This window comes from Astatotilapia calliptera, chromosome 23 (genome assembly GCF_964374335.1).
Source record: "Astatotilapia calliptera chromosome 23, fAstCal68.1, whole genome shotgun sequence".
In the NCBI taxonomy this organism is placed as follows: Eukaryota; Metazoa; Chordata; class Actinopteri; order Cichliformes; family Cichlidae; genus Astatotilapia; species Astatotilapia calliptera.
The window spans coordinates 24552101-24577386 of record NC_137443.1 but is presented as its reverse complement, the minus strand read 5'-3'; the positions used below and the strand labels follow the sequence as shown (position 1 = coordinate 24577386).

Below are 25286 nucleotides of genomic sequence, written 5' to 3'. Positions count from 1 at the left end.
AAATGATGCGCAAAATATCTTTATTTAAATTTAATGAACTTGAAGTGACATTACTGTCATGAGTGCATTTTGCCTCTGTGTACTGAGACGAGGGTCATGTAATGAAATCCATGAATCTTCGCTGATTGAATTCCTCCTCTCCTTCCTCTGACTTGAGTATAATTCCCTGCTGTAATTTATTTCTTCAATAAAAACAGTACTGTGTCCTGAACTTCCCCTCATTTAGTTATATTTTGTTTCCAGGAGGACAGACTATCTTTTGTTTGTAAAGTACTCTTGAGCAATACTTTTCCAGGCTTTCTTAAGGTGTTTCAAAGTGTTTCTTTGGACGCTGGCTACTTTTTTTTTTTTTTTTTTTTTTTTTTTACTCTTTTTCAGTCTAGTCCTTGTACCTGAACATTTCCACAGAAATGTGCTTTGGAAATCTGTTTTTTCTTATTTCCGTTGTGTTTTGTGTGCCTTTGCAACATTTTTCTTATTGCTGGTGTTTTCTTAAGTTGCAGTCCGTTTGGCCTCTCAGGGCCACCGTAGAAATATCACCTGGAAATCATCTGATTGACAACAGCTTCATTTTTCAGCATGACAATGATCCCAAATACACAAGGAATGCAGTAAAAGAATACCAGTGGAGTAATATCAGTCATGGATTGGCCTCCCCAGAGCCCAGACCTCAACATTATTGAAGCAGTGTGGGATCATGTGGACAGAGAACAGAACAAAAGGCAGAAACATCCAAAGAAGAGCTTTGAATGTCCTGCAAGAAGCCTGGAGAACTATTCCTGAAGACGACTTAAAGACATGACAAGAAAGCTGCCTAAGAGAGTTCAGACTGTGCTGAAGAATAAAGCTGATCACACCAAATATTGACTTTCAGGCTCAGAGTTGTAACGCTGTTTCTAATTGAAACTACATACAAGCAAACATTTATAGCATATATACAAAGAAATTAGGAGTGGTGTGAGACGTGCACGTTTTTTACTCCTTTTTTGCACATAAATATTTTCAAAGTGTCACCTTTCCTTTTTTAGCACATTACTTAAAGACGCTCTTTTGATTGGTTTGTTACTCTCTAAAATTGAAGCTGAAACAGCTGAATGTTGTAAACATGTCCTCTCAGGAGAAGGTGTGGTCAAATGTGGATAAGTCTCTGGAGTGCATCATCCAGCGCGTCGACAAGCTGCTTCAGAAAGAGAGGAGACCCAGCGTCGGCAGTCAGGACAGTACCCAGAGTGACCAGCAGGGTGGCAGCAGTAAGAAAGGTAAGAGACTCTTACAGTTTTTTAGCTGTAGTTTACTTCTGTGCCCTCTCATCAGCACTCTTTAATTTATGCTTGCAGTGTTATACTGTTTCCGGGGGGTGAGATGCATGTGTTGCTAACATGTTAATCTGGCTCAGAGGTGGTAAACTGTTGGAGGAAAACAGTGTCAATATGATTCAAGAGCTGGTAAATGTCTTTACTGACATGCTTTTGGTACCATTAATAGGAATCTGCAAACTGGAGGACTCAAAAATGCACAGCAAAGTCAAAAGATTGCATTTTAGTGAGTTAGGGAGCCATAAGAGTGGGAGTTGGTATAAAAAGTCTAGAATAATATGGGATTACTTTGAAACCAGCTTGGATCTCTTAGTTATGAGGTCCTTTATGTTGTGAAACCAGACGGCACAGGTGAGGGATCAGAAACTGCACAGGACCACAGTTTACAGCAAAAAAAGACTCTAAAGAAGAGGCCAGAAGCTCATGAGCCCAGTGTTTACCTTGTTTATAGGAGCCATGAGATCTGCAGTTATGAGTGAGCAGATGTCCCAGTTGTGGGACTACGTTGTTTTTTTTATATCCCTCGGCTCTCCCTGTCCCACAGAGTAAGACAGTATTCCTGGAGTCTGGCTTTAAACCCAGTGCAGGTTAAACCTCTCGCAAGTCACCGATAAGATGTTAGCAGCTCTGCAGAGTTCAGAGAAAAATACCACAAAGAGACAGTAAATACTGAGAAATAGAGTTTTGCTCTTGTTTGTTTCCAACATAGACAGATATAGTGTGAAGTTATCACCACTTGGAATTAGAAGTCAATTTCACCCACCCGTTCTCTTTATTTATTTAAATAAGAAAATTGAAATATTCTCGTTGTTTTATACTAAAGTTCTAAACTTGTTTGCTGACCCCTTGATTTTTTTTATGTGGGTGTGAAAAGGCGATGGTGGGAAGTGTTTAGCTTTCTGGATCAACCCAGAAAGTATGTCAGAGGAATCTCCATCCTTACCACCATCATCATCATCATCATTAGAACCACCTCCACCATCATCATCATCTCCACCACCATCCTCTTCCTCTCAGCTTGCCCTCTCCTCTGCACGGCCTCCCAGCCCCGAACAGAAAACCTGTAGGTTTTGTTTTTTTCCTGTTTTTTCTCTTCTTCTTCTTCTTCTTCTTCTTGAGTCATCCCTCCACATCTATTTTCAGCTCAGGTCACTGCTTACTTTTAAGAAGTTGGAGGATTCATGAGCAGATTTTTCCTTCACCTCATCAGCCAACTTTATTCCTTGAGAAAATGCTCTTAAATGACTCGTCTTTAAAAAGCGTTCAGTGTTTTATGTGTGGTCTGCGTGTCTTTATGTGCACAGTGTTGCAGCAGTACTGTAGCAATGTAGCTGTTGTATCTGAGATTTTCTACATGTTGTAGCAGACCAGGGTCCAACATCTGTCCAAATTCCCCCCAAAACACACTAGATTTTCATAAAATAAGACAGAAAAGAGTTCTTCCTCGTGAGCCATTAGAGAATAAGGATGTTTGGACTCTGGTCTGCAGTGTTTCTTCTGTGTTGTCTCTGCTGCCCTCTATGGCGTACAGTGCTGCTAATCATGCATGTCGCACCTCCAACCCCTCTTCCAGATGGAAGCCCCAGTGCTGAGGAGGCGTATCCAGGTAAGAGCTGCCTCCCCACATGTGCTCCTCTCACTCTACTCACTTTTCCAGACGGATTTTGATAAGAAGTCCAGGCAGAGATATTCCAATGTCTGGACTGAGTAAACTCCAACAAACCCTGAAATAGTTACAAAAACTCATTATTTATTTATTTTTTTTAATAGCTACAGTGATTGACTCATTTTTAATACCTAAATCTGCCCTCAGTCCAAAAAACCCCCACAAATCAGTGTCACTGTTTTAGAATCTGCTGTGACTGCTCTAAATTTGCACCTTTTTCTTTACATAAAGACTGGGGTCTGTAACACTCAGCTCGTTTCCTATTTTTTAAGAACAAGCCTGACAGCAGGCTTTTGACTCAAACAGCTCTGTCAGATCTCTGCAAGTGTTTTTAGGTTCTTTCCAGCAGGATTTGTGGCTAGTCCTGTGGCTTCACCCTAAAAGATTTCAGTGTGTGTGTGCTTCTCCTTTCCCCATTGTCCCTCTTGTCTTTTTTTTCTGTTTCTGTCAAATTTAACAAGAAGTGGACTCTGAAAAACACAATCTTTGCTACTTGGTGTGGAAATTATTGGTTTGAAGGCATATTTGTGCTTGGTCTCTCATGGTTTATTTGCACTTGTTGCAGGCGAGTGGAGCGAGGCACTGTACCCTCTCCTTACCACGCTCACGGAGTGCGTTGCCATGATGAGCGACAAAGCCAAGAAGTCTATGGTCTTCCTGCTCATGCAGGACACCGCCCCGACGATAGCCATGGACGTGTCACTGCAGTACCGCCGCGACATTGTCTTCTGCCAAACGGTCAGCACGCAAACATCATCCAAGTGACTCAGACACACTCACCTACACATATTTCTGGTAATGTATGTCTGAGCTGATGTGTTTATCCTGGAGTGACTCAAAGTGAAGGAAAAGGCCAAGAAAAGTGTAAATATCGTAAAAGCAAGGAGTTCAGAGCTCTATGACTTTGTGGCTTTACGGTATTCATATGACTATTAAATGTCTGAGTAAAGAGTAAAGGCAAAGGGAGCACAGCAAGTAAGGATTTCACACTCCCACTCACCTGAGACTGCAGTTATAAAGAGGATATGATGCCAGATGTAGTCCTCAAAGTGGATCCCTCCTTCAGTATTTTTAGAGGCTCTTTGCGATTGTAGTTTTTGGCAAACCCTCTTGTCTAACTCACATCAGTTATATTTACCCAGCGGTGGATCCCTGCAGCTCTTAAATGAGCAGCTACAGGACTCAGACACTTCAAGTTAAACTCTAATCCAAGCATTAAGTAAAGAAGTAAGAATAGCATTTCATAATAGTCAGCTATAATCAGAGCTGAAATACTTACAAGTAATCAGTCAAGCATTTTCAAAGCATAAAGCTAAATATTCTAAAATTTCTTTTTGCGCCATTCAAGTGGTTTGAGTTTCATTGCTCCAAAGCAATGTTTAAAGACGGTGAGATCCTGTTTTCTGACATTGTTAATGCTTTGATTATAGTTCTCAGAAATGACCCACATGTGTTGAGAGTGGCCTTCCATCACTGCCACATCCATCGTTTTTCCCTATGCTACAGTCACACTCTGGGAAAACAGTGGTTGGAGGCCACTGCATGATCACAACCCCCACCATGCACATTGTGATCTTGTTTCCTCTGAAATTGTTGCTTCAAAGACGGGGACCAGGTCTGATAATACGGCGATTAACTGTGATAAAGCTGAGAAAATTTGAACTCTCTTGCCGTCTACATACACAGACATTCACATCAACTACTTACATTTGTAGATTTGACAGAGAAATTCAGAAATTCCTCCACTGGCACTCGGCAATTTTCACATAACCACGATACAACCAGTTTGCAACCACTTAAGTTCAGTCCTCTATTGTAAAAACACGTGTCCCAGAATTGCTGCGCTCATCTGTGCAGACTGATTGCAATATGTTGACAATCTGTCTGTGTTTATAAATTAGACAACAGTTATTTGCAGATCTTTATCATTCTGCCTCAGAGTGCTTGCAGTCGGTCTGAGTTGGACTGCAACTATTTGGAGACAGGTTGCCTCCCAGTAGGCAGTCGGATTTATTATTTTCCTTTCCTAGCTGTAGAGATGGCTGTCGTTTTGTTTTTACTATAGTGTGCTGGGCCATTAATGGCTCGTCCAGTTCTCAGAGGGGCTGGAGCGTATCCCAGCTATCATTGGCGCCATCACAGGCACCTAAGGCCAACGTAGAATCACTGGTCAGTCTAACATACTGGGGGTTATATTTACTCATCAAATAAAAATATCTTCCTGAGTTTGGGACTCTGCAGGCAGAATTTCAGACTCTGTTTCAACCATGCATTAAAGAGCATATTTAAGAGCACACAACTGCAAACTCAATAGTGATCCTCAGCCATTCAGGGTTTGTTGGGTGTATAACATTTCTGATCGTCTTCAGTCAGATCCGTGTGAAGTTAGCTTCTGGCAGTGTGAACTGAAAATCAGTTACATAAAACTTGTCAGTGCAGTCCTCAAAAGCGTGCGCCGCAACACGCTGAGCTGCACAAGGATGCACAGAAACCAACCGCATGAGTCCACTTACATAATGTGATAAGCAGCCAATCGGTGGTGTCTTGATGTGAAACCATATGTTGATTTGCATTCGAGAATATGATGCAGGTTTAAAAACCGACACTGCAGTCAGTGTCTGGTGTGTTAAAAATGAAAGTGTGATCTGAATTGTAAATTAAATGTAAGATTTTTGTGGTAATTACAGCTTAAATCATGTGTCGTTTAACATTTCAAGGAATCTGCAGTGAAAGTACTTTGAATTTGACTTTATTTAAACTGCACAGATTCACAGCAGCAGCAGGCATCAGTGACAACAGACACAGGCGATTAATGCCGAGCTCAGACTGCAGGATGTCTTTGTGTGTAGTGATGATCAGTGTGCTACACAGACAGCTATAGAGTCGTTTTGCTTCCTCATTGCTTTTTTGGTCAGGTTTATGGTTGAAAAACACTGTACTCATATTTGTCGACCTCACAGACGTCAGATTTCAGATGGGACATCAAATGCAGCTCAGTTTCATATTAAACACGAAAGGAACACTATAGCTCAGTCACACTAGAGCAACAGTTGCAAGGAGGAAAGGAGGAAAACTTCCCACTTTTGATTGTAAGCCACAGGTTGACTGGTGGGAGGCTGGCGTGGACCGGGGTTGCAAAGCAGCTTGCAGCAGTAGCTTTGGCTGATGATGGTGTCAGACCGCTGCTTTAAAAGTTTATAAAACTGAGCTTGGAAAACAACAAACTGACTCTTTCTTGTCTGACCTGCTGTTCGAGTTCATGTGTGTGTGTGTGTGTGTGTGTGTGTGTGTGTGTGTGTTACAGCTCACCGCTCTCATCTGCGGCTTCATTATCAAGCTGAGGAACTGTCTCCGTGACAACGGATTCCTGCGACAGCTCTACACCATCGGCCTACTTGCTCAGTTTGAGTCCCTGCTCAGCACCTACGGTACAAACACACTCAAAGCTTTTTCTAATCGCACACAGCTGCTTGAGCCTCTGATTTCCAGTGTGTGTGTGTCTGCAGGAGAGGAGCTCGCCATGCTGGAGGACATGAGCATCGGCATAATGGATCTACGCAACGTCACCTTTAAGGTGAAGCAGCATGCTAACTGTCTTTCCAGGCTGTAGAGCCACTCTACGAGGATAATATTAGGAGGCCAGAGGTCTGGGTGGAGCTGGCATGAAACGTGGAAACGGTCACATAGATTAGACCCACTCTGAAGACACGATTTGGAGTAAATGTACTGCAGAACTCAACTGAATGAGGATGTGTTTACTGACCTTTTTATTGTAGTTTTCCTGGCTTTGCATTAAAAAAGACATGAAAAGTTTTGTGTTAAACGTAAACAAGCAGAGTGAAGCTATAAAGTGCAAACATGGACTCTGTCCATTAAAACTGCACAAAAACAGTTTTTTATTTTGAAAGCTTTGGATTTTTTTGTCCCTTCCTGTGGGACAAAAAACGATACAATCTTTCCAGGGAGCTCAGAGTCTAACTCAGCTCTCTGTGAATGGTACTCATGGTCACTGGTCAGTCAAGAAGGATGAGGAAACGAGGAGGTGAATGTATGGTTATGGAGTCTGAAGAATTCGGTGTTACGACGTATCTTTAATACAAAAGTACAAATCCCTCTCTGATTGAGCTTGTGATCAAAGTTGAGTCAGTTTAATACTGAAGCTGAGGTTTGGTCTCTGCAGAGTTGAGGACATGCTCAAAAACTTGCAGCCTCGCTGGACGGGCTCTGTTAATTTTAATTGAGTATTTATTTTGCTTTTCAGGGGCACTTGGTTCACAATTTCCATCTAGGTATTAAAGCTGCGTATACATGTACCTTTGCTCCTTTAAGGTCACCCAAGCAACCGGCACCTCCACCCCCGAGATGCTGCCGATCATCACAGGTAACCGGGATGGCTTCAATGTCCGCATCCCGCTGCCGGGGCCCATGTTCGAAGCCCTGCCCCGAGAGATCCAGAGCGGCATGCTGCTGCGGGTGCAGCCGGTGCACTTCAACGTGGGAATCAACGAGCAGCAGACGTTGGCCGAGAAGTGAGTGAGCACGTCCGGGATTTACCACCACAGGTGTTTGAGATTGGAAAAAATATTGTTTTGTGTGTTTTTCAGGTTTGGAGACACATCCCTGCAGGAGAACATAAACTCTGAGAGTCTCTCCAGACTGAACTCGTACTACGAGCAGTTCAAAGAAGTCCTGCCAGAGGACTGTGAGTACACAGTTTTCACGTTTTTCCTTCTTTCTAACTTGCACCACAAACCATTAGTGTTGCAACTCCTGCTTTAACCCTTCTTTTTTCTGTTCTTATCTACTTTCAGGCCTCCCGAGGTCTCGCTCTCAGACGTGCCTTCCTGAACTGCTCAGGTTTCTCCGGCAGAATGTCAACGCCAGGAAAAACAAGAACGTAGACATCCTGTGGCAGGCTGCGGAGGTGACATTTGCGCTCTTTTACTCAGAATGTCCGACTGCTTTGTTAGCAACTTTTAATTCTCCAGTAGGATTTTACTGCATTATAAATTTTACAGCTGCTTTTCTCTGAAGATGTCAAAAACGAAATCATCAGCGGTGACTCACCTCTCCTCCCTGCTTGCCTCACCATCTCAGATCTGCCGGCGGCTGAACGGCGTTCGCTTCACCAGCTGCAAGAGCGCCAAAGACCGCACCGCCATGTCCATCACGCTGGAGCAGTGCCTGATCCTGCAGCATGAGCACGGCATGGCGCCGCAGGTCTTCACGCAGGCCCTCGACTGCATGCGCAGGTAGGATGCCCTCACAGTGGCCGAATGGAAAAATGCACAGCTGCAAATCGCACCTGGGCAAAAAAAAAGACAACTTTTACTAAATAAATAACTTCTGTGCAGGGATGAAAAGATCAGGAGTTCATCAGTGTGCTACTTGGTAATCTGACTTTAACTGTTCTCCATGTAGTTTTAACCAATGGGAATACAGTAGGTGTTTAAATGGTGTGTTAGTGGTTACTTCTGTCCCACTTCAAATATGTGGATCCGTCTGCTGTGGGAAATAAGGGAGCAGTGTCTTACTTTTTCTTTTTTAAACTAGAAGATAATATATTTTATGGAGGCTTATTTTCACACTGAAAAATTTTTTTTTTTAAAATATATTTTTGATAGTATTTTGTAATACAAGTCAAAATTTCTTGTCGAGAACTTGGTCATTTGAGAGGTATTCCAGGCATGTCCTATCAGGAGGAGGCCCCGAGGCACTTACAGGATTTGCTGGAGGGATTATGTCTCTCAGATGGCTTGGGAGCGACTCAGTTTCCCCTCCTGGATGAGGTGGATGACGTGGTCAGGGTGAGGAAAGTCCAGACGTCTCTGCTCAGACTGCTGCCTCCATGACCTCTGTCATGTGAAAGTACAGTTCGGGGGCCTCCTCCCAGTGGGACATGTCCGGAACACCTCACACAGGAGGCATCCTTGTCAGATGCCCGAACCACCTCAGCTGGCTCCTTTCGATGTGGAGCAGCAGCGGCTCTACTCCGAGCCCCTCCCGGATGGCTGAGCTTCTCACCCTGTCCAGCCACCCTTCGGAGGAAGCTCATTTCCGCCGCTTGTATCCGCGATCTCGTTCTTTCGGTCACTACCCACAGCTCGTGGCCATAGGTGAGGGTAGGGACGTAGATCGACCGGTAAATTGAGAGCTTCGCTTTTACACTCAGCTCCCTCTTCACCATGACGGACCGGTGCAGCGACCGCATCACTGCGGCTGCTGCACCAATCCGTCTGTCGATCTCCGGCTCCCTTCTCCCATCACTCGCGAACAAGACCCCGAGATACTTGAACTCCTCCACTTGTGGCAGGAACTAGGGCTGGGTATCGTCACTGATTTCTAGAATCGATTCAATTCCGATTCACAAGGTCCCGAATCGAATCGATTCGATCCACGATTCGATTCGATTCGATTTAAATCTGGGAAATTTTGACAGTCAGAAATATAATTCAGATCAGTACATTTACATATTTTTGTATCTATAAAAAGGAAGCTGACACTCGCAAGACTTTATCCAAGGTGTGAGCATCACAGCAGATGGCTTTGTGTCAAAGTAGCTGAAGATAAAACACAGAAAAACATGAAGGTGATTTTCCTGGCCTGGGATTTTATAAAAATATCATGCAGTACATCAAAAACGAAAGAAAACCATTAATTAATGAACATTACCTCTGACGTTACAGCGGTTTTATTAGAGACACGGCTAAGCATTTTGCATTTTGAATAATTTTAAAAAGTTTCAATTTGTTCAGTATTGAACAGCAGAAATGAGGTTTTCTTTTCGGAAGAATGTAAAAGGGAAAAAAACAGCAGCCGACAGAGCTGTAAGCAACAGTAGACTTGTGCGTAACAAGCAAGCGAATAATGAAGAAAGGGAAACTGTTCGAGAGAGAGAGAGGGGGGGGCGGGGGAGAGGGGGAGGGAGAGAGGGAGAAAGAGAGAGCTGCGCATCGCAATGGAAACAAAACAGTAAAAGAGTGAATTCATGACGATGTTTATGTGAAGCGTTTGGATCTTCTTTTGCTGCTGGTTCGGTCAATATTGTTTGGAGAGAGATCAAACTAACAGCTTTAGAATCAGCGCATAAAGGGCGTGAACACAAAGCGCGGACCCGGATCAGCGAGCTGTCGGCTTTCAGCCCCGACTGTGAGAAAGGCGACATCTAACTGATTCTGATCCGCGAGTCGCGCTGTGTGTTTAAGTCTATGTGCAGAATCCCTGTACCTGCTCTCATTTACTGTTTGGTGGTTCTTGAAATTTTGTGAGATGTCACCAGAGATTCTGGCATTTCGGACAAAATAAATTTATATTAAAAAATCAATTCAGGATTTTAATGAATCGATTTTACGTTATCCAAGCCAGAATCGATTTTAATCGATGAATCGATTATAAAAACCCACCCCTAGCAGGAACTCATCCCCGAAAACCGCATTGTTCCTCCTGTATCCGAGGTTCGACTAGCGGACGAACTCTCCTTTCCAGCACCCTGGCATAGACTTTCCCAGGGAGGCTGAGGAGTGTGATCCCCCTGTAGTTGAAACACACCCTCCGGTTCCCCTTCTTAAAGATGGGGACCACCACCCCGGTCTGCCAGTCCAGGGGTACTGCCCCTGATCTCCACGCAACATTGTAGAGGCGTGTCAACCAGTACAGCCCTACAACGTCCAGAGCCTTCAGGAGCTCGGGGCGGACCTCATCAACACCAGGGGCTCTGCCACCAAGGAGTTGTTTAACTGCCTCAGTTCCCGGAAATTGGCGGGTCATCCCCAGACTCTGCTTCCTCCTCGGAAGACGTGTCAGTGGGATTAAGGGAGGTCCTCGAAGTATTTCTTCCACCATCCGACAATTTTCTCAGTTGAATTCAGCAGCGCTCCGCCAGCACTATACACAGTGCAGGTAGAGCACTGCTTTCCCCTCCTAAGACGCCTGACAGTTTGCCAGAATCTCTTCAAGGCAGTCCGAAAGTCTTTTTCCATGGCCTCTCCAAACTCCTCCCACACCCGAGTTTTCACTTCAGCCACTGCCCGAGCCTCATTCCGCTTGACCTGTCGGTACCTGTCAACTGCCTCCGGAGTCCCACAGGCTAACCAAGCCCGATAGGACTCCTCCAGCCTGGAGGCTGTTGAAATCTCCCAATTCTTTGAATCTTTGGGCTGAAGGAAGGACAATACTCGGTGTATAAATGCTCAATCAACAATCATTTATTTCCATACAATTCAACAATCAGAGCATTACAACGTCCGGACGGGAGAGATGCCTGCAGAGGGTCAACAGCATGTCTCAAAATGGTAGCAACTTTCACAGACTTTTATAGCTAGTAACAGCCCCCCTCCTTGTCATAAAAGCTGCATCTTCACATGTTTTTCTAATTCTTAGCGAGCCTGGCTCCTGACCTTGCCTCCCTGTCTTTCTGTGTGAAGTAGGAAGGGGGGTAAGGAATGTGGTTTTATCTCTTCTGCCCAGACACCTAGTCCCCTGCTTACAGCCTTCTTCACATGATTCAGCAATAAAACATTTCAAGAAAACAGTGTAAGACATTCACAGCTGATCAAGGATACAGAGTAATGCACACTTTATCTAATGAACTACAAAATGATTATGTTTCTTTTATTCAAGAGTATAATAAAGACTAAACTACATACATAGCACACCATCAGAACTAAAGGATAATATATGGCCTACAGCTGTTAACCTAATTTACTACATTGACTACTGGTCATAAAATGGCATATGTTTAACTACTAGTCTCAACAAGGCTCCCTTCACCTCTGTTGTCCACCATTTGGTTCGGGAATTACCACCACGACAGGCACCAACCACCTTGCGGCCACAGCTCAATGCAGCAGCTTCGGCAATGGAGATGCTGAACATGGTCCATTCGGACTCAATGTCCCCAGTCTCCCTCGGAATGCTGTTGAAGCTCTGCCGGAGGTGTGCGTTGAAGATCTCGCGGGCTGGGGCCTCTGCTAGGCATTCCCAGCACACCCTCACTACACGTTTAGGTGCACCGGGTCTGTCCAGCATCCTCCCCCCGCCACCTGATCCAACTCACCACCAAGTGGTGATCAGTTGACAGCTCAGCCCCTCTCTTTACCCGAGTGTCCAGAACATATGGTCGCAGGTCTGCTGATACGATTACAAAATCGATCATCGACCTGCAGCCTAGAGCGTCCTGGTGAAGAAAGTCCAGACGTCTCTGCTCAGACTGCTGCCTCCGTGACCTCTGTCTTGAATCTGTCATGCAGTAAGAAATGGCTGCGTGGAGCTCAGGCTTGTGAGGAAAAAAATATTTTTAAATTTCACGAAAATTGCTTTTTCAGGGGCGATAACAAGCTTCCATAATATTTGGTTGAGTCCTGTCAGAACATCAGCACAAACACTGTCAGCGGCTCCATTTCAGACTAGTGGAGGTGAAGTCTGCACGTCAAAGCAGCCAGTTTCAGCCGCATGCAGTTGTTGGTTAAAGAGACTGAAACCAGGCTGTCAACATGTTTATTTTTGCTGTAATGATGGACATTTTAGCATGGCAGTCTATGGTGACTGACTCGCTGTTGAAGTCAGCCTCAGGCAGACGTTTGAGGTACTTGGTCAGTTTAATTTTTCAGTCCTTGTTGGCACACGTCTGTAAGAGAAAAGAGATATATAATTTCCTTCTGCGTCCACACATCAGTGCATGTCAAAGTTTTCTTTTGTGCCAAAGTGCCTGAGTGATGCTTGTTAGTACCCCCCTCTACATGTATATTACAAACAGGAACCACAGACAAGCACATTTCTGACTTTCTCAAAATTCAGAAGGACAAATGTCCACTTTAAAATGTGGAGACATGGCTGATGTTACGCAGCTCTAGGGAAATACATCCACAGCTTCTCAGATTCAGTGTTTTATTTTATTGAATCTCTAAAATCAGTTTTGCCCATGTGTGGTTTGAAAACTCATCACCTGCTTCCTCTGCATAACGAGGCGAGCTAGAGGCTGTCTCGAAGGTGATGCTCGAATGAGTTAAGACTCAGTTGGTTACCTCACTTCACCGGCAGATTCCTCTCAAAGTTTATCAGTAACTTTTGATGCTTTTTAAACCTAAGAAGGACGCTTACATGGAGAAGAGAGCTACCCAACTGCTACTCAGTCCTTTTAATGGTTATGTCGAGTGTTTGTTGGTCTGTGTTCTTGTCTTGTCTGTCTAAACATCAGTTTGAATATCCGTCTACTTGTCTCAACTGTCTTTCCTTTATTTGTGTAACCAAAACACCTGCCATAGAGTTCCTTCACCCATCCTCATTTTATCGCTTCCAAAAACAATTTCTGCCTGTGTAAAAGAACTGGACTTCGTTTGCCTCTGTGTGTTTTTAAAAAATAAATAAATAAATAAAAATGATCAGGGTTGAAGTCAGGAACACCAGATAAAGGTAGAGATGGGGTGGAGGTGGGTTGCAAAGCGCCTTGCAGAAGCAAAAGTAGGCTACAAGAGCCTTAAAAAGAAGATTAGCCTGTAGAAACATTGGGCTTGACTTTGTGGCAAATGCTACTGTAAACTAACGCTGATTCAATACTTTATAAAGTCAAAAACCTAGGCTTTTCTTTTCCTTCATTTGCTTAAGATTTTTTTTTTTGGATGAATTCACCCCACATTGTTAAGATAAGATAAGATAGAACTTTATTAATCCCTCGGGTGGGTTCCTCTGGGAAATTCGACTTCCAAAAAAAGCACAGCAACGACCGAAGTTACAGTTACAGAATTGTTATATATATATATATATATATATATATATATATATATATATATATATATATATATATATATATATATATATATATATATATATATATATATATATATATACACACACACACATATAAATACAGAGACAAATATAAATAAAGTATACAAAGGGGATAAATAGAATAAATAGGAATAAAAAATAAAAATACAAGTGAATTGCACATTTCAAGTATTACTATGGATAGTGTTACTATGGAAACAATCATTCTCTGTTCATGACAGCAAATTAGGGTCACTGAAGGTAAAAAAAAACTAAATAAATTAAAGGAAGTAGATAAATCAAAAAAGGGTCTGAGTGAGAGGAGTGAAAACTCAAACTTTTAGAGTTGAAAAACAGAGGCGCAGATACAGAGGTTTTCTCATACATTATTCATTTTTTGTGGTAAATTTGCTACTTTTTCCTCTGAAATTTGCCATTTTATTCATTTTCCACATTTATCTTGTATATGTTTGTAACTTTTCTTGGAAATCTGTCACTTTTCTCTCAAATTTCCCACTTATCTTGGTAAATTTACAACATTTATCACTTAAATGTATCCGTTAATGTAATTTAAATTTCTTGTGAAATAAGCATGTTGTTTGCGACCCTTTTTCTTGTAAATGTACATTTAACTCTTTAATTTGCCACTTTTTCTGGTAAATTTACTAGTTCATGTGATTTTCTTGTGAAATAGCCACATTTCTTTGCCATTTATTTGGCGCATTTATCTTTAACCTTAAAGTTTTTTTTCTTAAAAATTCTAACCACTCTCACTCAGCCCCCTTTAAAAGAAATGTTTTCATTTACAAAAAAACCCAGGAAACACGAGGGATGCTGGGAATTTGTATTCCTGAACGGAGCATTATTGATATTTATGTGATTTCCTGCTGGAGGACAGTCAGTGTTTCTCCTTTAAAAGCCTCTGAAAGTGTTTGTTACTTTCTCTGTCGACGGTTGTGTGACTTCCTGTTGTGAATATTTCTGTTAAAGATGGAAACACGCCTGTCTACAATAAAGTCCTGCAGATACTCGCATGATATGATGTCTCTTCACCTTTCTTCCTCTCCCCTTTTTCCTCTCCTCCTCCTCACCAGCCGACGTGCATGAAATCCGATCATTTTTAGAATTTGTTTTATTATGTTGGAGCTCAGAAGCATGCTAAACAATGCTTGGAGATATCGGCCCCCTTCACTCCCTCTTTTATCCCCAGCTATCTGCACTAAGTGGTTTAAAGTGGATGAAGTAAATGGATAAGACACCCTTATTGCATGTTACCTCTAATAGGACGCCATCTTTATCATTTATAGTCTGAAGTTCTTCCTTTAAGCTTTACTCCTTCAATAAAAGGGTGTTTTTTCCAGTCTTTTCCCTCCATCTGTCCCTCCTTCCTCCACCCATGTCTTAGAGTATATAAACATGGAGAGCCATTGGTGTGTTTTCTTACCTTCTTTCCCTTTCTTAATTTCTCTCTTTTCTCTCTCCTCCTCCTGTTTCCTCCTCCTCTTGTTTCCCGTTACATGATTGCTGTTTTGCTCCTGTGATTGGCTCATTTTTGCGGGGTTGTTGTGTTGTTGATTTCTACTCCGTCCGCCCATTTGTCGTCGCCTTGATATTATTGCTTTTATTTTGGTCTAAAATGCCTCCGGTCATTGTGGATGTGGCTTCTTCACTGTCACTCTGATTTTTTTTTTTTTTTTGGTCACGTGTTAATTTGCCGTCGCACTTGTGTGCACTCACACTCCATCTGTTTATTTTGGCCTCCTCCTTCACCTTTCCTCCTCCCTTCTTGCAATTTCCTCCTTATTTCTTCTCCTTCCTCCTCCGTCCCTCTTCTTATCTTTATTTCCCCCTCTTTTCCTCCCTCCTTCCCCCTGCCTTGTTTGCTGCTTCACACAACCACCTCCTCCTCCTTCTCCTCTTCTTCCTCTTCCCGTCCCCGTGGCTCGGCAGCATTGGCACGAGGGAGGGGGTGATCCAGAAGAACCTGAGCGGCTTGCTGCCAGTGCGTGACTTCCGGCTGGACCCCAGCCTCATGTACTCCCTGCCCCTGCTGGCCCTCAGCCCCAACCTCCTGGTGGTGTGGATCTTCCTCAGCATGGCCTACTTCCTGGCCAAACTGCGCTGCAGCTGAGCGAGCAGCTCTACGCTGGAAGTGACCAAATGTCAAACGTACTGCGAGGGTGGGCGGGGACTCTCCACGCTGACTCCCCGGGGTGTTTCTGAAACTGTGCCACTGACCTGTGAGAGGGGTGTAATCAGCTCACACACACTGTCCCACCCTCACTAAGGGCTGTACGCGACTTACGTCCCACTTATCAGCAGCCACGCTTTGGGCTTTTTCTTTCTTTTCTATTCTTTAAACATCTTTTTCTTTTTTCTATTAAAAACCTGTCATAGCTCAGGGGTGTCAAACTCATCTTATTCGTGGGCCACTAACCCAATCCTGTATGATCCTAACAGGACCAGAAGGCTAACCTCTTCCCACTCCCCTAAACCTCCAAATTGTTCTTAATGTAATGAATTGATCTGATTTATAAATCTGATAAACTCTCTGTGATATCTTGAACTCCTGAGACCCTGCATCATCATACAGGGATATATGGTAACATATTTACTCTTCATTCTTCTTAATAAAGTGTTTATCTTTTCAAAAAAACACAATGATTACTTTATTCTGGTGGGCTGTCAAAGAAATAGTGGAGTTAAGATTAGGTCCAGCTAATCGTAAATCGCTAAGAAAAATTAAAAATGCATCCCTAACGAGAGCTCGGGTGTCCGGAGGTTAAGGACAGAGTACAACGAGAAGACGTCCTCAGTCTTGCAGGTCTAGCGACCCCTGCCTGTCAACCACCAATAGTTATGGAAAAATGTGCAGCACCCACTTTGGTGGGCCTTTTGAAATGTTCAGATGACATTTTTTTTGTCTCTATTACAAGTTTTACACCTTTCAGTTTCACTGCTGCTTAGTAAGCAGTTGCAGACAAGTTGTCTCACTTGCAAAATATGAGTGACTCCTGGCTATCCAGTAGCAGCTACAACAGTGACGTTTGTAGCGCAGCACCGTGTACGTCTTTGCAACCACTTGGCAACCTATTCAGTAATGCACATTTTTCCCTAGCAACCTGTGGTTGCCAGGGATTCACCAACTGGTTTCTAGTTCTGTGTGCCTGAGGTCTTACTGGCCTAGTTCTATCCCACTTGTTTGACACTCCTGATATATTAATTGTGTTGCCTACATTTGAGCGTGAGGCCACATGCCATGTTCACACTAAGCCTGCTGAATATGAATTCTACATGAATCCATTCATGTGTTTTTTTAGGATGATATTCGTCCACGTGTACACGCTGAAATTACCCAGATTATTTCCTTCTCTTCTCTTCTCTCTTTTTTTTTTTTTTTTTTTTTTTTTTTGTCCAGGATTAAGATAGCAGACACTGCTGTTTTAAACTCACGATTCACTTGTCACTACAGTCCAAAACGCTGCCACGTGATTAATCCTTTTTTTGGGCTTTTATGTGAAATACTAAATTTTAACCATTACGATGTCCTAAATCTCCAATTCTGTTTTCTTTACTGAGGTTTAACCAAACATGCATTTTTCTAAGACTTTACAGAAACTAACGCTGCAATTTTCAGATTCAGTGTATCTGAAAAAGCTCAGTTTTGTCCGCATGGACGGTATTTGCCAAAAAGAGGACTTTCAAAAAAAATTTGGCTGGCTCCGTGCGAACATATAACACAAAGCCATTAAAAGACATTAAGATATTACCTTTAGTAACTCACAGGATTATCCACTTCCAGTACTGCCTAACGAGAGTGTATTACTTCTTTCTTAGTGTATAGCGCCCTCTGATGGACATATTTTGCTCCTTTGTGATGGTCAGTTAGTACTCTGCCTTACCCTTCACTGGTGGAAGGTAACAGTTTATTGTAAAGAGTATATAATGTGTATAAGGATAAGCAGATGATATCTAAACTTTGCTTTCAGGAAAGACCCACAGTAGCAATCAGATGATTATTTTATTCATGATTTAAGCTCAGCGCAAACAGCTTATATCATCAAAACATTTTCTGGAACATTTGGTTTATCATTGTCTTCCATGTGCTTTTGCACTTGCCCCACACGCTAATGTGGAGGAACCTAAAGCTTTTATCTCGTGCCAAAATGAAGCAAGTACGCGCTTGCTTAGATATATATTTTTAAGGCAGCATTTGCTTGTTTTTGTTTCTTTTGGTCTTCCTGCTTCTTTATAGACGGTGGAAGCATTTTCCTGCTTCTGCCTGAGCTTTTGCACTTTCCAGCAGATCCGGGTCTGTCTCTGTCTTTGTTTAGATCCAGCCTATTGAAATGTTTATGTGAGGTAGTGTTAGGAATCACCTGATAGCCCTGTTTAATCAGAAAAAATGAACTGAACCCATTAACTGACCGTTTACTTGATGGACATTAAACACTTGTGCTGCTGATATGAAAACTATGCTTGTTCACATTCATTTAGCCTTAAACAAAAAGCCCCGTGACATGTGTGACCCGTTTTAAAAGAGGAGTTCACTGAGCAGGAATACTGCTCTGAACTGTGTCGACTAAATGCGTATTGGCACAAGTACAAGCAGTATTTCGAACTCCTAGCACACCCACAAAAATAAAATCATAAAAGCTGAAATATTGTCGCTAGTAGACGGAACAATCTAACAGTCTTATATTGAGTGTAGAGTGTGCCAAAATAAGTAACATCAATGTGAAAGCTGTTATTTTTTACGTTCAAACCAGTGTTAAAAAATAGATGTGGAAAAAAATATTTAGTTAACTGGAATAAAATGAACAACTAGACTTTTGAAAAAGAAAACTACTTGAAATGATGCAACCACATAGCTGCCTTAAAATAAATAACAATACACTGGAAATGTCTTTGCAGTTAATTTGGTCTTAATTTAAGTCTAAATATGATAAATGTCTGCTGTAAAAGTTAGCAAAATAAAAATAACTACAACTAATGTAAACTAAAAAAAACTTTGAGTTTCTCTTTAATTAATTCCTTATTAAAATTAAAGCTGCCCTGCTTAGTAGATTCAATGTCGAAATGCTCATTTAGTAGTGATGGCGATACTGAAATATCGATTCCTCCGATACCAGTCATTTATGTTCTAGAATCGATTCTCGTATTAAAATATCGATATTTTAGTAATTTAGGGTAAATTTGTAGTTTATCATTAACAGGAACACAGTGGAAATAAACTATATCATTCGGATTGTCTACATTGGAAGGAACTACTTCCTCTTCTGCCTTTCATAGGTAGGTATGTAGGTATGTTCAGGCCTATACTTTAGTGGCACAATTTACTGTCTTTGAGTCCAGTGTTTTGTATTTGCATTGCACAGCTTTACTGTTTTACTTTTCTCCTGCTGCTCTTTAGTGTCAGCTGTTTCCCCCATGAGCTGGTGGAGACCAAAAATGGAGCAAAAACTTTGATTTATCAGGTAGTCACAGTATTAGCTCCTCTTCTTTTTCTTCCTCCTAGCGTTATTCCCACTCTGCGGGGTCTGCTTTTCTGCAAAGCCGCCTCCATTTGGCACGGCCAAGGGCGTCGTTCAGGTTGGCGCTGATATTCTTCACGTTGCCTTTAATTTGGTCCATCCATCGCCTTTTTGGTCTGCCCCTTGGTCGCCGTCGCAGTGCTGTTCTTGCCACAGAGTTTTAATCACTTCTGACCACATGCCCATACCATCGCAATTGCACTCCTTGCATCTTCTCTGTGATTGGTGCAATACCCAGCCGCTTCCGGATGTCGATGTTCGTGACGTGGTCCTATTGTGTCAGGCCCAGGCACCATCGCAGCATCCGCATTTCCATTGTGTTAAGGGCCTGTTCGTGCTTTGCGGTGGCTGGCCAACACTCTGATCCATAAAGGGCCACAGGGCGCACTACACTCTTGTAGATCTTTGACTTGAGGTGGTCGGGCATTCATCGGTCGCACAGGACACCAGTGACTTGACGCCACTTTATCCAGGCCTCATTAATCCTGGCTCGTACGTCTGGCAGGATGTCGCCGTCATCGCCATCACAGTATTATCTCCTAATGCTAGTAATATTTATTAAAATAATCACATATTTAACTAAAAGCAACCTTTTGAATTGTACCCCTTTGATCAGTTAAAATTCAAGTCAGACTACACAGCAATAATATGACCCATAATTAACCAGAATACTTTTAATTATCTTTTACTGTCTTTACTGCCAAAACAAAAAAAGTCCTGTAGCCTGGATTTGCTCATTATCATTAAAGTGACCCTCTCAAGTTTAAAGTTTAGGCATGAGTGGCTGTTTTGTCATTCTTTTATCTCTTCATGGACTCAGGTTTTTCCAGTCTGGCTGAGTGTTATTTATGGGTTCAGTTCATTTATAAGACATCGTCACATCCTGGTGTTCACCTGCCCAGAGGCTGAGACTGGCCAGCGATGGCACTCTTCAAACACTTTAATTGGTCCCAGTGTGCCAAAATAGATGCAGTAAGTCAGCGATTCGACCCACATCTGCTCTGCAGCTTTCAGGACAATGCAGTCGAGATCAGCTCTGTCTCACCGACTGACAGAACTGATCTCTGCGTACTTCAGGATGCAGCTTGTAACTGGAATGTATGATTGTAGGATATTCAGGGGAAATGTGTTTGCATTGCTGCAGCTTGTGAACCCTTTAGAGCATTTATCTGTACCAGCCGATATGTTTACATGAGCTTTATAGAGACAGTAGAGTGTTTGATGAGTAATGTGAGGTGTTAAGATGCAAAGAGTTTAGGCTATTAAAGATGGGATGTCTGCATTCATTTTGGCTTATGCATCCTAGAAACAAGGGACCAATACACAATGCAGTGTGTGTCCCTCTTGTTTCAGGCATTCTTGTGTCAAATAAAGATCCCAGTGTGATGATTTCTGTTAGCTGATTAACTGTTGTTTCTAGTCTTACCTTGCCAACAGTCCAGAACCCAAAGATAATTTGCTTACTAACATATTTTTAAAATAGCAAATTTACCATTAAAAACGCAAATATTTGGCATTCATGTTTAATAAATGGCTAAAATAATAAAAATACATGCCAACTAATTAAGCCACTGGATCATCAGTTAATCATCTTCTTGATTTTATCTAACTTTATGCACTTTTAATAGAGCTTCCTATAAGAATGTTGTTTTGATGTTTGATATGCCCACTGTTAATTATATCATTGTATTATTATGAAGAGCCTTATTTCCCAGTTACTAACTCCATGGCTTCCATGATATTTTGGTTATATTGAGAATGAAGTAAACGGGACCTACTTTGCTTTTTTTTTTCTTATTTAGTGCACGGCAGCACGGTGGCACGGTGGTTAGCACTGTTGCTGCACAGCAAGAAGGTCCTGAGTTCAATTCCAACATCAGGCCGGGGTCTTTCTGTGTGGAGTTTGCATGTTCTCCCCGTGTTTGCGTGGGTTCCCTCCGGGTACTCCGGCTTCCTCCCACCGTCCAAAGACATGCAGCTTGTGGGGATAGGTTAATTGGATAATCCAAATTGCCACTAGGTGTGAATGTGCAAGTGAATGTGAGTGTGAATGGTTGTCTGTCCCTGTGTGTTGGCCCTGCGACAGACTGGCGACCTGTCCAGGGTGTACCCCGCCTTTCGCCCTATGACAGCTGGGATAGGCTCCAGCGCCCCCCGCGACCCTGAAAAGGATAAGCGGAAGCGAATGGATGGATGGATGGATGGATAGTTTTAAATATATATAGCCCCTTTTCCATTAGTGCCTACTCGTGTCGTCTCGCTACTATTTACTGGGTTTTCCATTAGGTGATAGTACCTGGTACCAGGTACTGGGTTTTTTTGGGGGTTTTTTTTAGCACCTACTCGCTCAGGGTTCCAAGCGATCCAGGGCAATCTAAAAATGTGACATCAACAGACTGCATGCCACCTATTGGCTCGTCAGTGACGTCACTCCATGAGTCATTAGAGCGTCTCCCTCAGGAAAATCAAAACTGCCACTTTTAAAACCCGGCAACAAGGAAAATGGGTTCAAAAAGCAACGCTGTGGTCCCAGAGTCTGGAAAAAAGCCACAGACCAAGCAGGAGGTATATCGTTGCCTCGACGTCCACCTTTGTGGTTCTTATCCTGTGAAGAGTGCTATATAAATAAAGTAAAGTAGGTGGTACTCGATTGTAATGGGGGGAAAACGATTTGAGGCAAGTCGTGCTGTTTTGAGCTGAGACGAACCGAATAGGTACTAATGGAAAAAGGGCTTTTGTGACAGGAAATTCATATTAAATGGAATTCTTATTAAAAAAACTTTCACACAGGAGAAAAACTTCGGTGAAAATAGTCTAGTAGGCACTAACAGTACAGCTCGCAAAGCATTCAGTGCTACCCCTCAGCAGGCTTCCCGATACTGGCCTATTCAAAGAAAGTAGACTTTCAGGTGAGGGTGCTCTTAGGTCTCAATCACGCAGGCTTAGAGAACAGTTGCCAATGCCTGGTAACCACAGTTCACTAGGGAAAAATTAGGGTTCCCTAACTAACTGCGAGTGCTTGTCGGCAGTCGCAAGTGGAAATTGATTGTTAACCCTGTTCATGCAGTCATACTGATGGCTAGTTACCCCCTAATTGGAAGGGGAAAGGGTGTATTCTCTAACCAGTTGGTGATTGATTGCTGGGGGTTGCTTGTTGTTGCTAGGTTGTAAAGTATATGGTGCCCTACCGAAAACCTCCTTGTCATTGCTTTGGTTCTGAGCAGATTGTAACTTTTCATGTTTCATTCAAACCAGAAACTCAGAAAATTTGCCTTCAAAGTAAAAGTTGTTGGTTTCAGTTTTAAAACTACAGTTGCACTAGGGATAAGGTTACAGACTGTAGCACAACCAAAATTATGACAACTGTTGGCATTGAACTTGCAGTGGCTAGTTGAAGACTGGGAAGCTACATCCAGATGAACAGAGTCAGCTGTCTGGACTTTTCTTACCTGGATAACTGAGCGCGGAACGAGGACAGACCAAAGCAATCGCAGAGAGGATTTTGTTGCAGCTGACTTCATGCAATGATAGCCAGCAACCTCATCAAATATGTCAAGAAATAGATGATTTTCCTTTGAAACCTGTCAGGGGTTGCTGACCAGTCTCTAGGCCTGTGTGACTGTAGCCTTAAAGAGAAAGTTAGGGACAGAAGATAAACTGAGGGACCTCTGTGAAATATTAAGTATATCTGAACTGTGAGCCATCCATAGCTACTCTAATACAGTGCGCCAATAAAATCATAGAGCTGGAAACAAGCATAGTAGGTCCTCTTTAACAATGTATGTGGAAACTGTGTTAGAAACCAGAAGCACTTGGATTGTTTTACATATTGGAAATCTATAATGTAAAAATCAATATCTTTGCTTGTAAAGCTAACCATCAGCATCGGTTGCCTCCCTAGAGTTCAGAGGCTCTGCCTCATTAAGATCGACCCAGTATGGAAATGGATCAGACTAAAATAGCTTCCTTTGGGGAGCTTACCCATGCTGATGACCTCTAAGCAGTCACATACTACAGTAAAATGATCCTTCCTGTATTGAGAAATGTTTTGTGTCACAGGAAATGCAGTATACGTGTAGTAATTTCAGTAAAATATCAGTCTTGTGCTTTATATTAAAAGAATAATATTAAATTTGGGGATTTACTTCCTGGAAGGTTAGTGAGACGATTGGTACCATTTTTAATAAAGCGGCTAGTTAGCTTAATTTAGCTAATCTTATAAAACTAAAAGTTGTTTTTATTCTTTAAATATTTAACAATCTTACATTGTTAATGTAATTACAGTTAGGATACTGTGTAAAATGTGAATATAGACAGAATACAATGATTTGTAAATCTCACATTGATATTTTATTCACAGTACAACAGAGAAAACATACAAAGTTTAAACTGAGAAATAAAAATATTAGCTTAAATTGAATTTGATGGTAGCAACATGACACAGGGCAGTGTTTACTGCTGTGCAGCATCCCCTCTGCTTTAGCAGTCTATAAATATCTGTAAACTGAGGAAACTAACTTTTAGACTTTTGGGAGAGTCCATTTACTTCTGAGAAACTCTGCCCGTCTATAATGGTACATTTTCTCAGTTTAAACATATTTTTCCTATGTAAAGAAAATGGGAGTTTATGAGATTTGTAAGTCATCATATGTTTTTATTTACATTTTATGTTGTGTCCTAACTTTTTTGCTCATAAAGGAAAGGGCCTTTAGTCTTTAAAGCTGCTGGTTGGTGGATTTTGTTTCTTTTGAACTCAGCCAGGCTAGCATTTTATTCCTTTTTACCCATTTTGTCTATTAGCTGTAAGCTAGCTTAATGTTTTAAAGTAAGACTAAAAATAAAGCTGGGTAAAAGGCTTTGTGAAAAGCTACAAAAGGTATTTTGAAAATCCACCAGCACCCTTAAAGCTCTTTTTTTTAAAAAAATCTTTAATTAATATAAAATATGTTTTGTTTTGTTTTTTTTATCAACAATATAGCTAACTAAAGCTAACTATCTGCTGGCGGAAGCTTAGCATGCTAATGTGAGTGTGGGGTCAACTTTTTTTTTCTTTTTTTTTTTAGCTCAAATCCAGCAACAATGCAACTACAAATTGTCTCAATTTAAGTGATTATACACCGCTTTTGAGGTTTTTAGCATTAGTTTTAAGGTTATTGCTTTCTTATCATCTGTTGAACTACCTCTGTGAGCTTAGCATTTATTCAAAAATAAAATAATATCAAAACTTATCATCGCTGAGCAGTAGGAATGTAAGTATTATTGGGAAATGGTAAAAAGTTGTGGAAGTTTGATCAAGACTAAATGCCAGTGAGGGATAGTGGTTTCAGATACTTTGAACATTGAGTCCCACTATACCTGCAGGTGTAACTACCCTAAAGTGCTTCCTACAAAATTAATCTAATGTTATATTATCCACCTGAAGAGAAAACATCAGTTTGCCTTTTCCTTTGCTTTATTTATTTATTTATTTTTAGGAAATCAGATATATCAGAAAATATATTTGTACTGCTGTAGATAAACTATATTTAAATGCCTGTATTGCCAAAATGCTTTATTTATCATATTGTTGTCTGCTATATGTATACATATATATATAGTCTGCGGTTATTCCAAAGTAGAGTGTGTATATATTGATTATTATAATGCTTGTGCCATAACTGTCACGCTGTCATTACTCTTGGTCACAGCTGAACATGACTGTTGTTGAGTTCCCTGTAATATGCATATTTATATGTATTTTGTTGTGTTGTGACTGTTAGCTGTGGATTTGATTGCTTCTCTGTTTGCAGGTGTTTTCAAACCTCGTTTTGACGGACTTGCACTGGTTTTGTGGCTCTCTTGTTGTTTAAGTTAGCAAACAGCAGGAAATCATGGTACCAGATTTTCTGTTCTTGTTCACGTCCAAAGGCTTTTTATCTCGCTGAGTATCGCGAACCCCAGAAAACCTCCCCTTTTCCTGCTCAAATAAATGCTTCCTGCATCCACCTGCAGAATGTAAACCGTGTG

General features: G+C 41.8%; 1 protein-coding gene and 1 long non-coding RNA gene across 10 annotated transcripts in view; one reads left to right on the top strand and one right to left on the bottom strand.

Annotated features, from left to right (window-relative positions):
* The window catches only part of inpp4ab (inositol polyphosphate-4-phosphatase type I Ab), a 78902-nt gene that overhangs the window by 51243 nt on the left and 2373 nt on the right, over positions 1 to 25286 (top strand). For 5 of the 9 annotated variants that reach the window (XM_026159898.2, XM_080297794.1, XM_080297793.1 and 2 more), the window contains 10 exons: positions 1118 to 1259; positions 2191 to 2379; positions 2890 to 2922; positions 3548 to 3720; positions 6287 to 6410; positions 6489 to 6556; positions 7312 to 7511; positions 7587 to 7684; positions 7794 to 7906; positions 8080 to 8234. In XM_026159898.2, coding sequence (XP_026015683.2) covers positions 1118 to 1259; positions 2191 to 2379; positions 2890 to 2922; positions 3548 to 3720; positions 6287 to 6410; positions 6489 to 6556; positions 7312 to 7511; positions 7587 to 7684; positions 7794 to 7906; positions 8080 to 8234 — 1295 coding nt within the window. The remainder of the gene's footprint in view (positions 1 to 1117; positions 1260 to 2190; positions 2380 to 2889; positions 2923 to 3547; positions 3721 to 6286; positions 6411 to 6488; positions 6557 to 7311; positions 7512 to 7586; positions 7685 to 7793; positions 7907 to 8079; positions 8235 to 25286) is intronic. The other 4 variants (XM_026159895.2, XM_026159894.2, XM_026159893.2 and 1 more) reach the window with 2 other exon arrangements.
* LOC145424451 (uncharacterized) lies at positions 7054 to 16318 on the bottom strand. Its single transcript, XR_013905527.1, has 2 exons — positions 15191 to 16318; positions 7054 to 8287 (listed from the first exon to the last, which is right to left on the bottom strand). It is a non-coding gene; the product is annotated as an uncharacterized LOC145424451 (long non-coding RNA).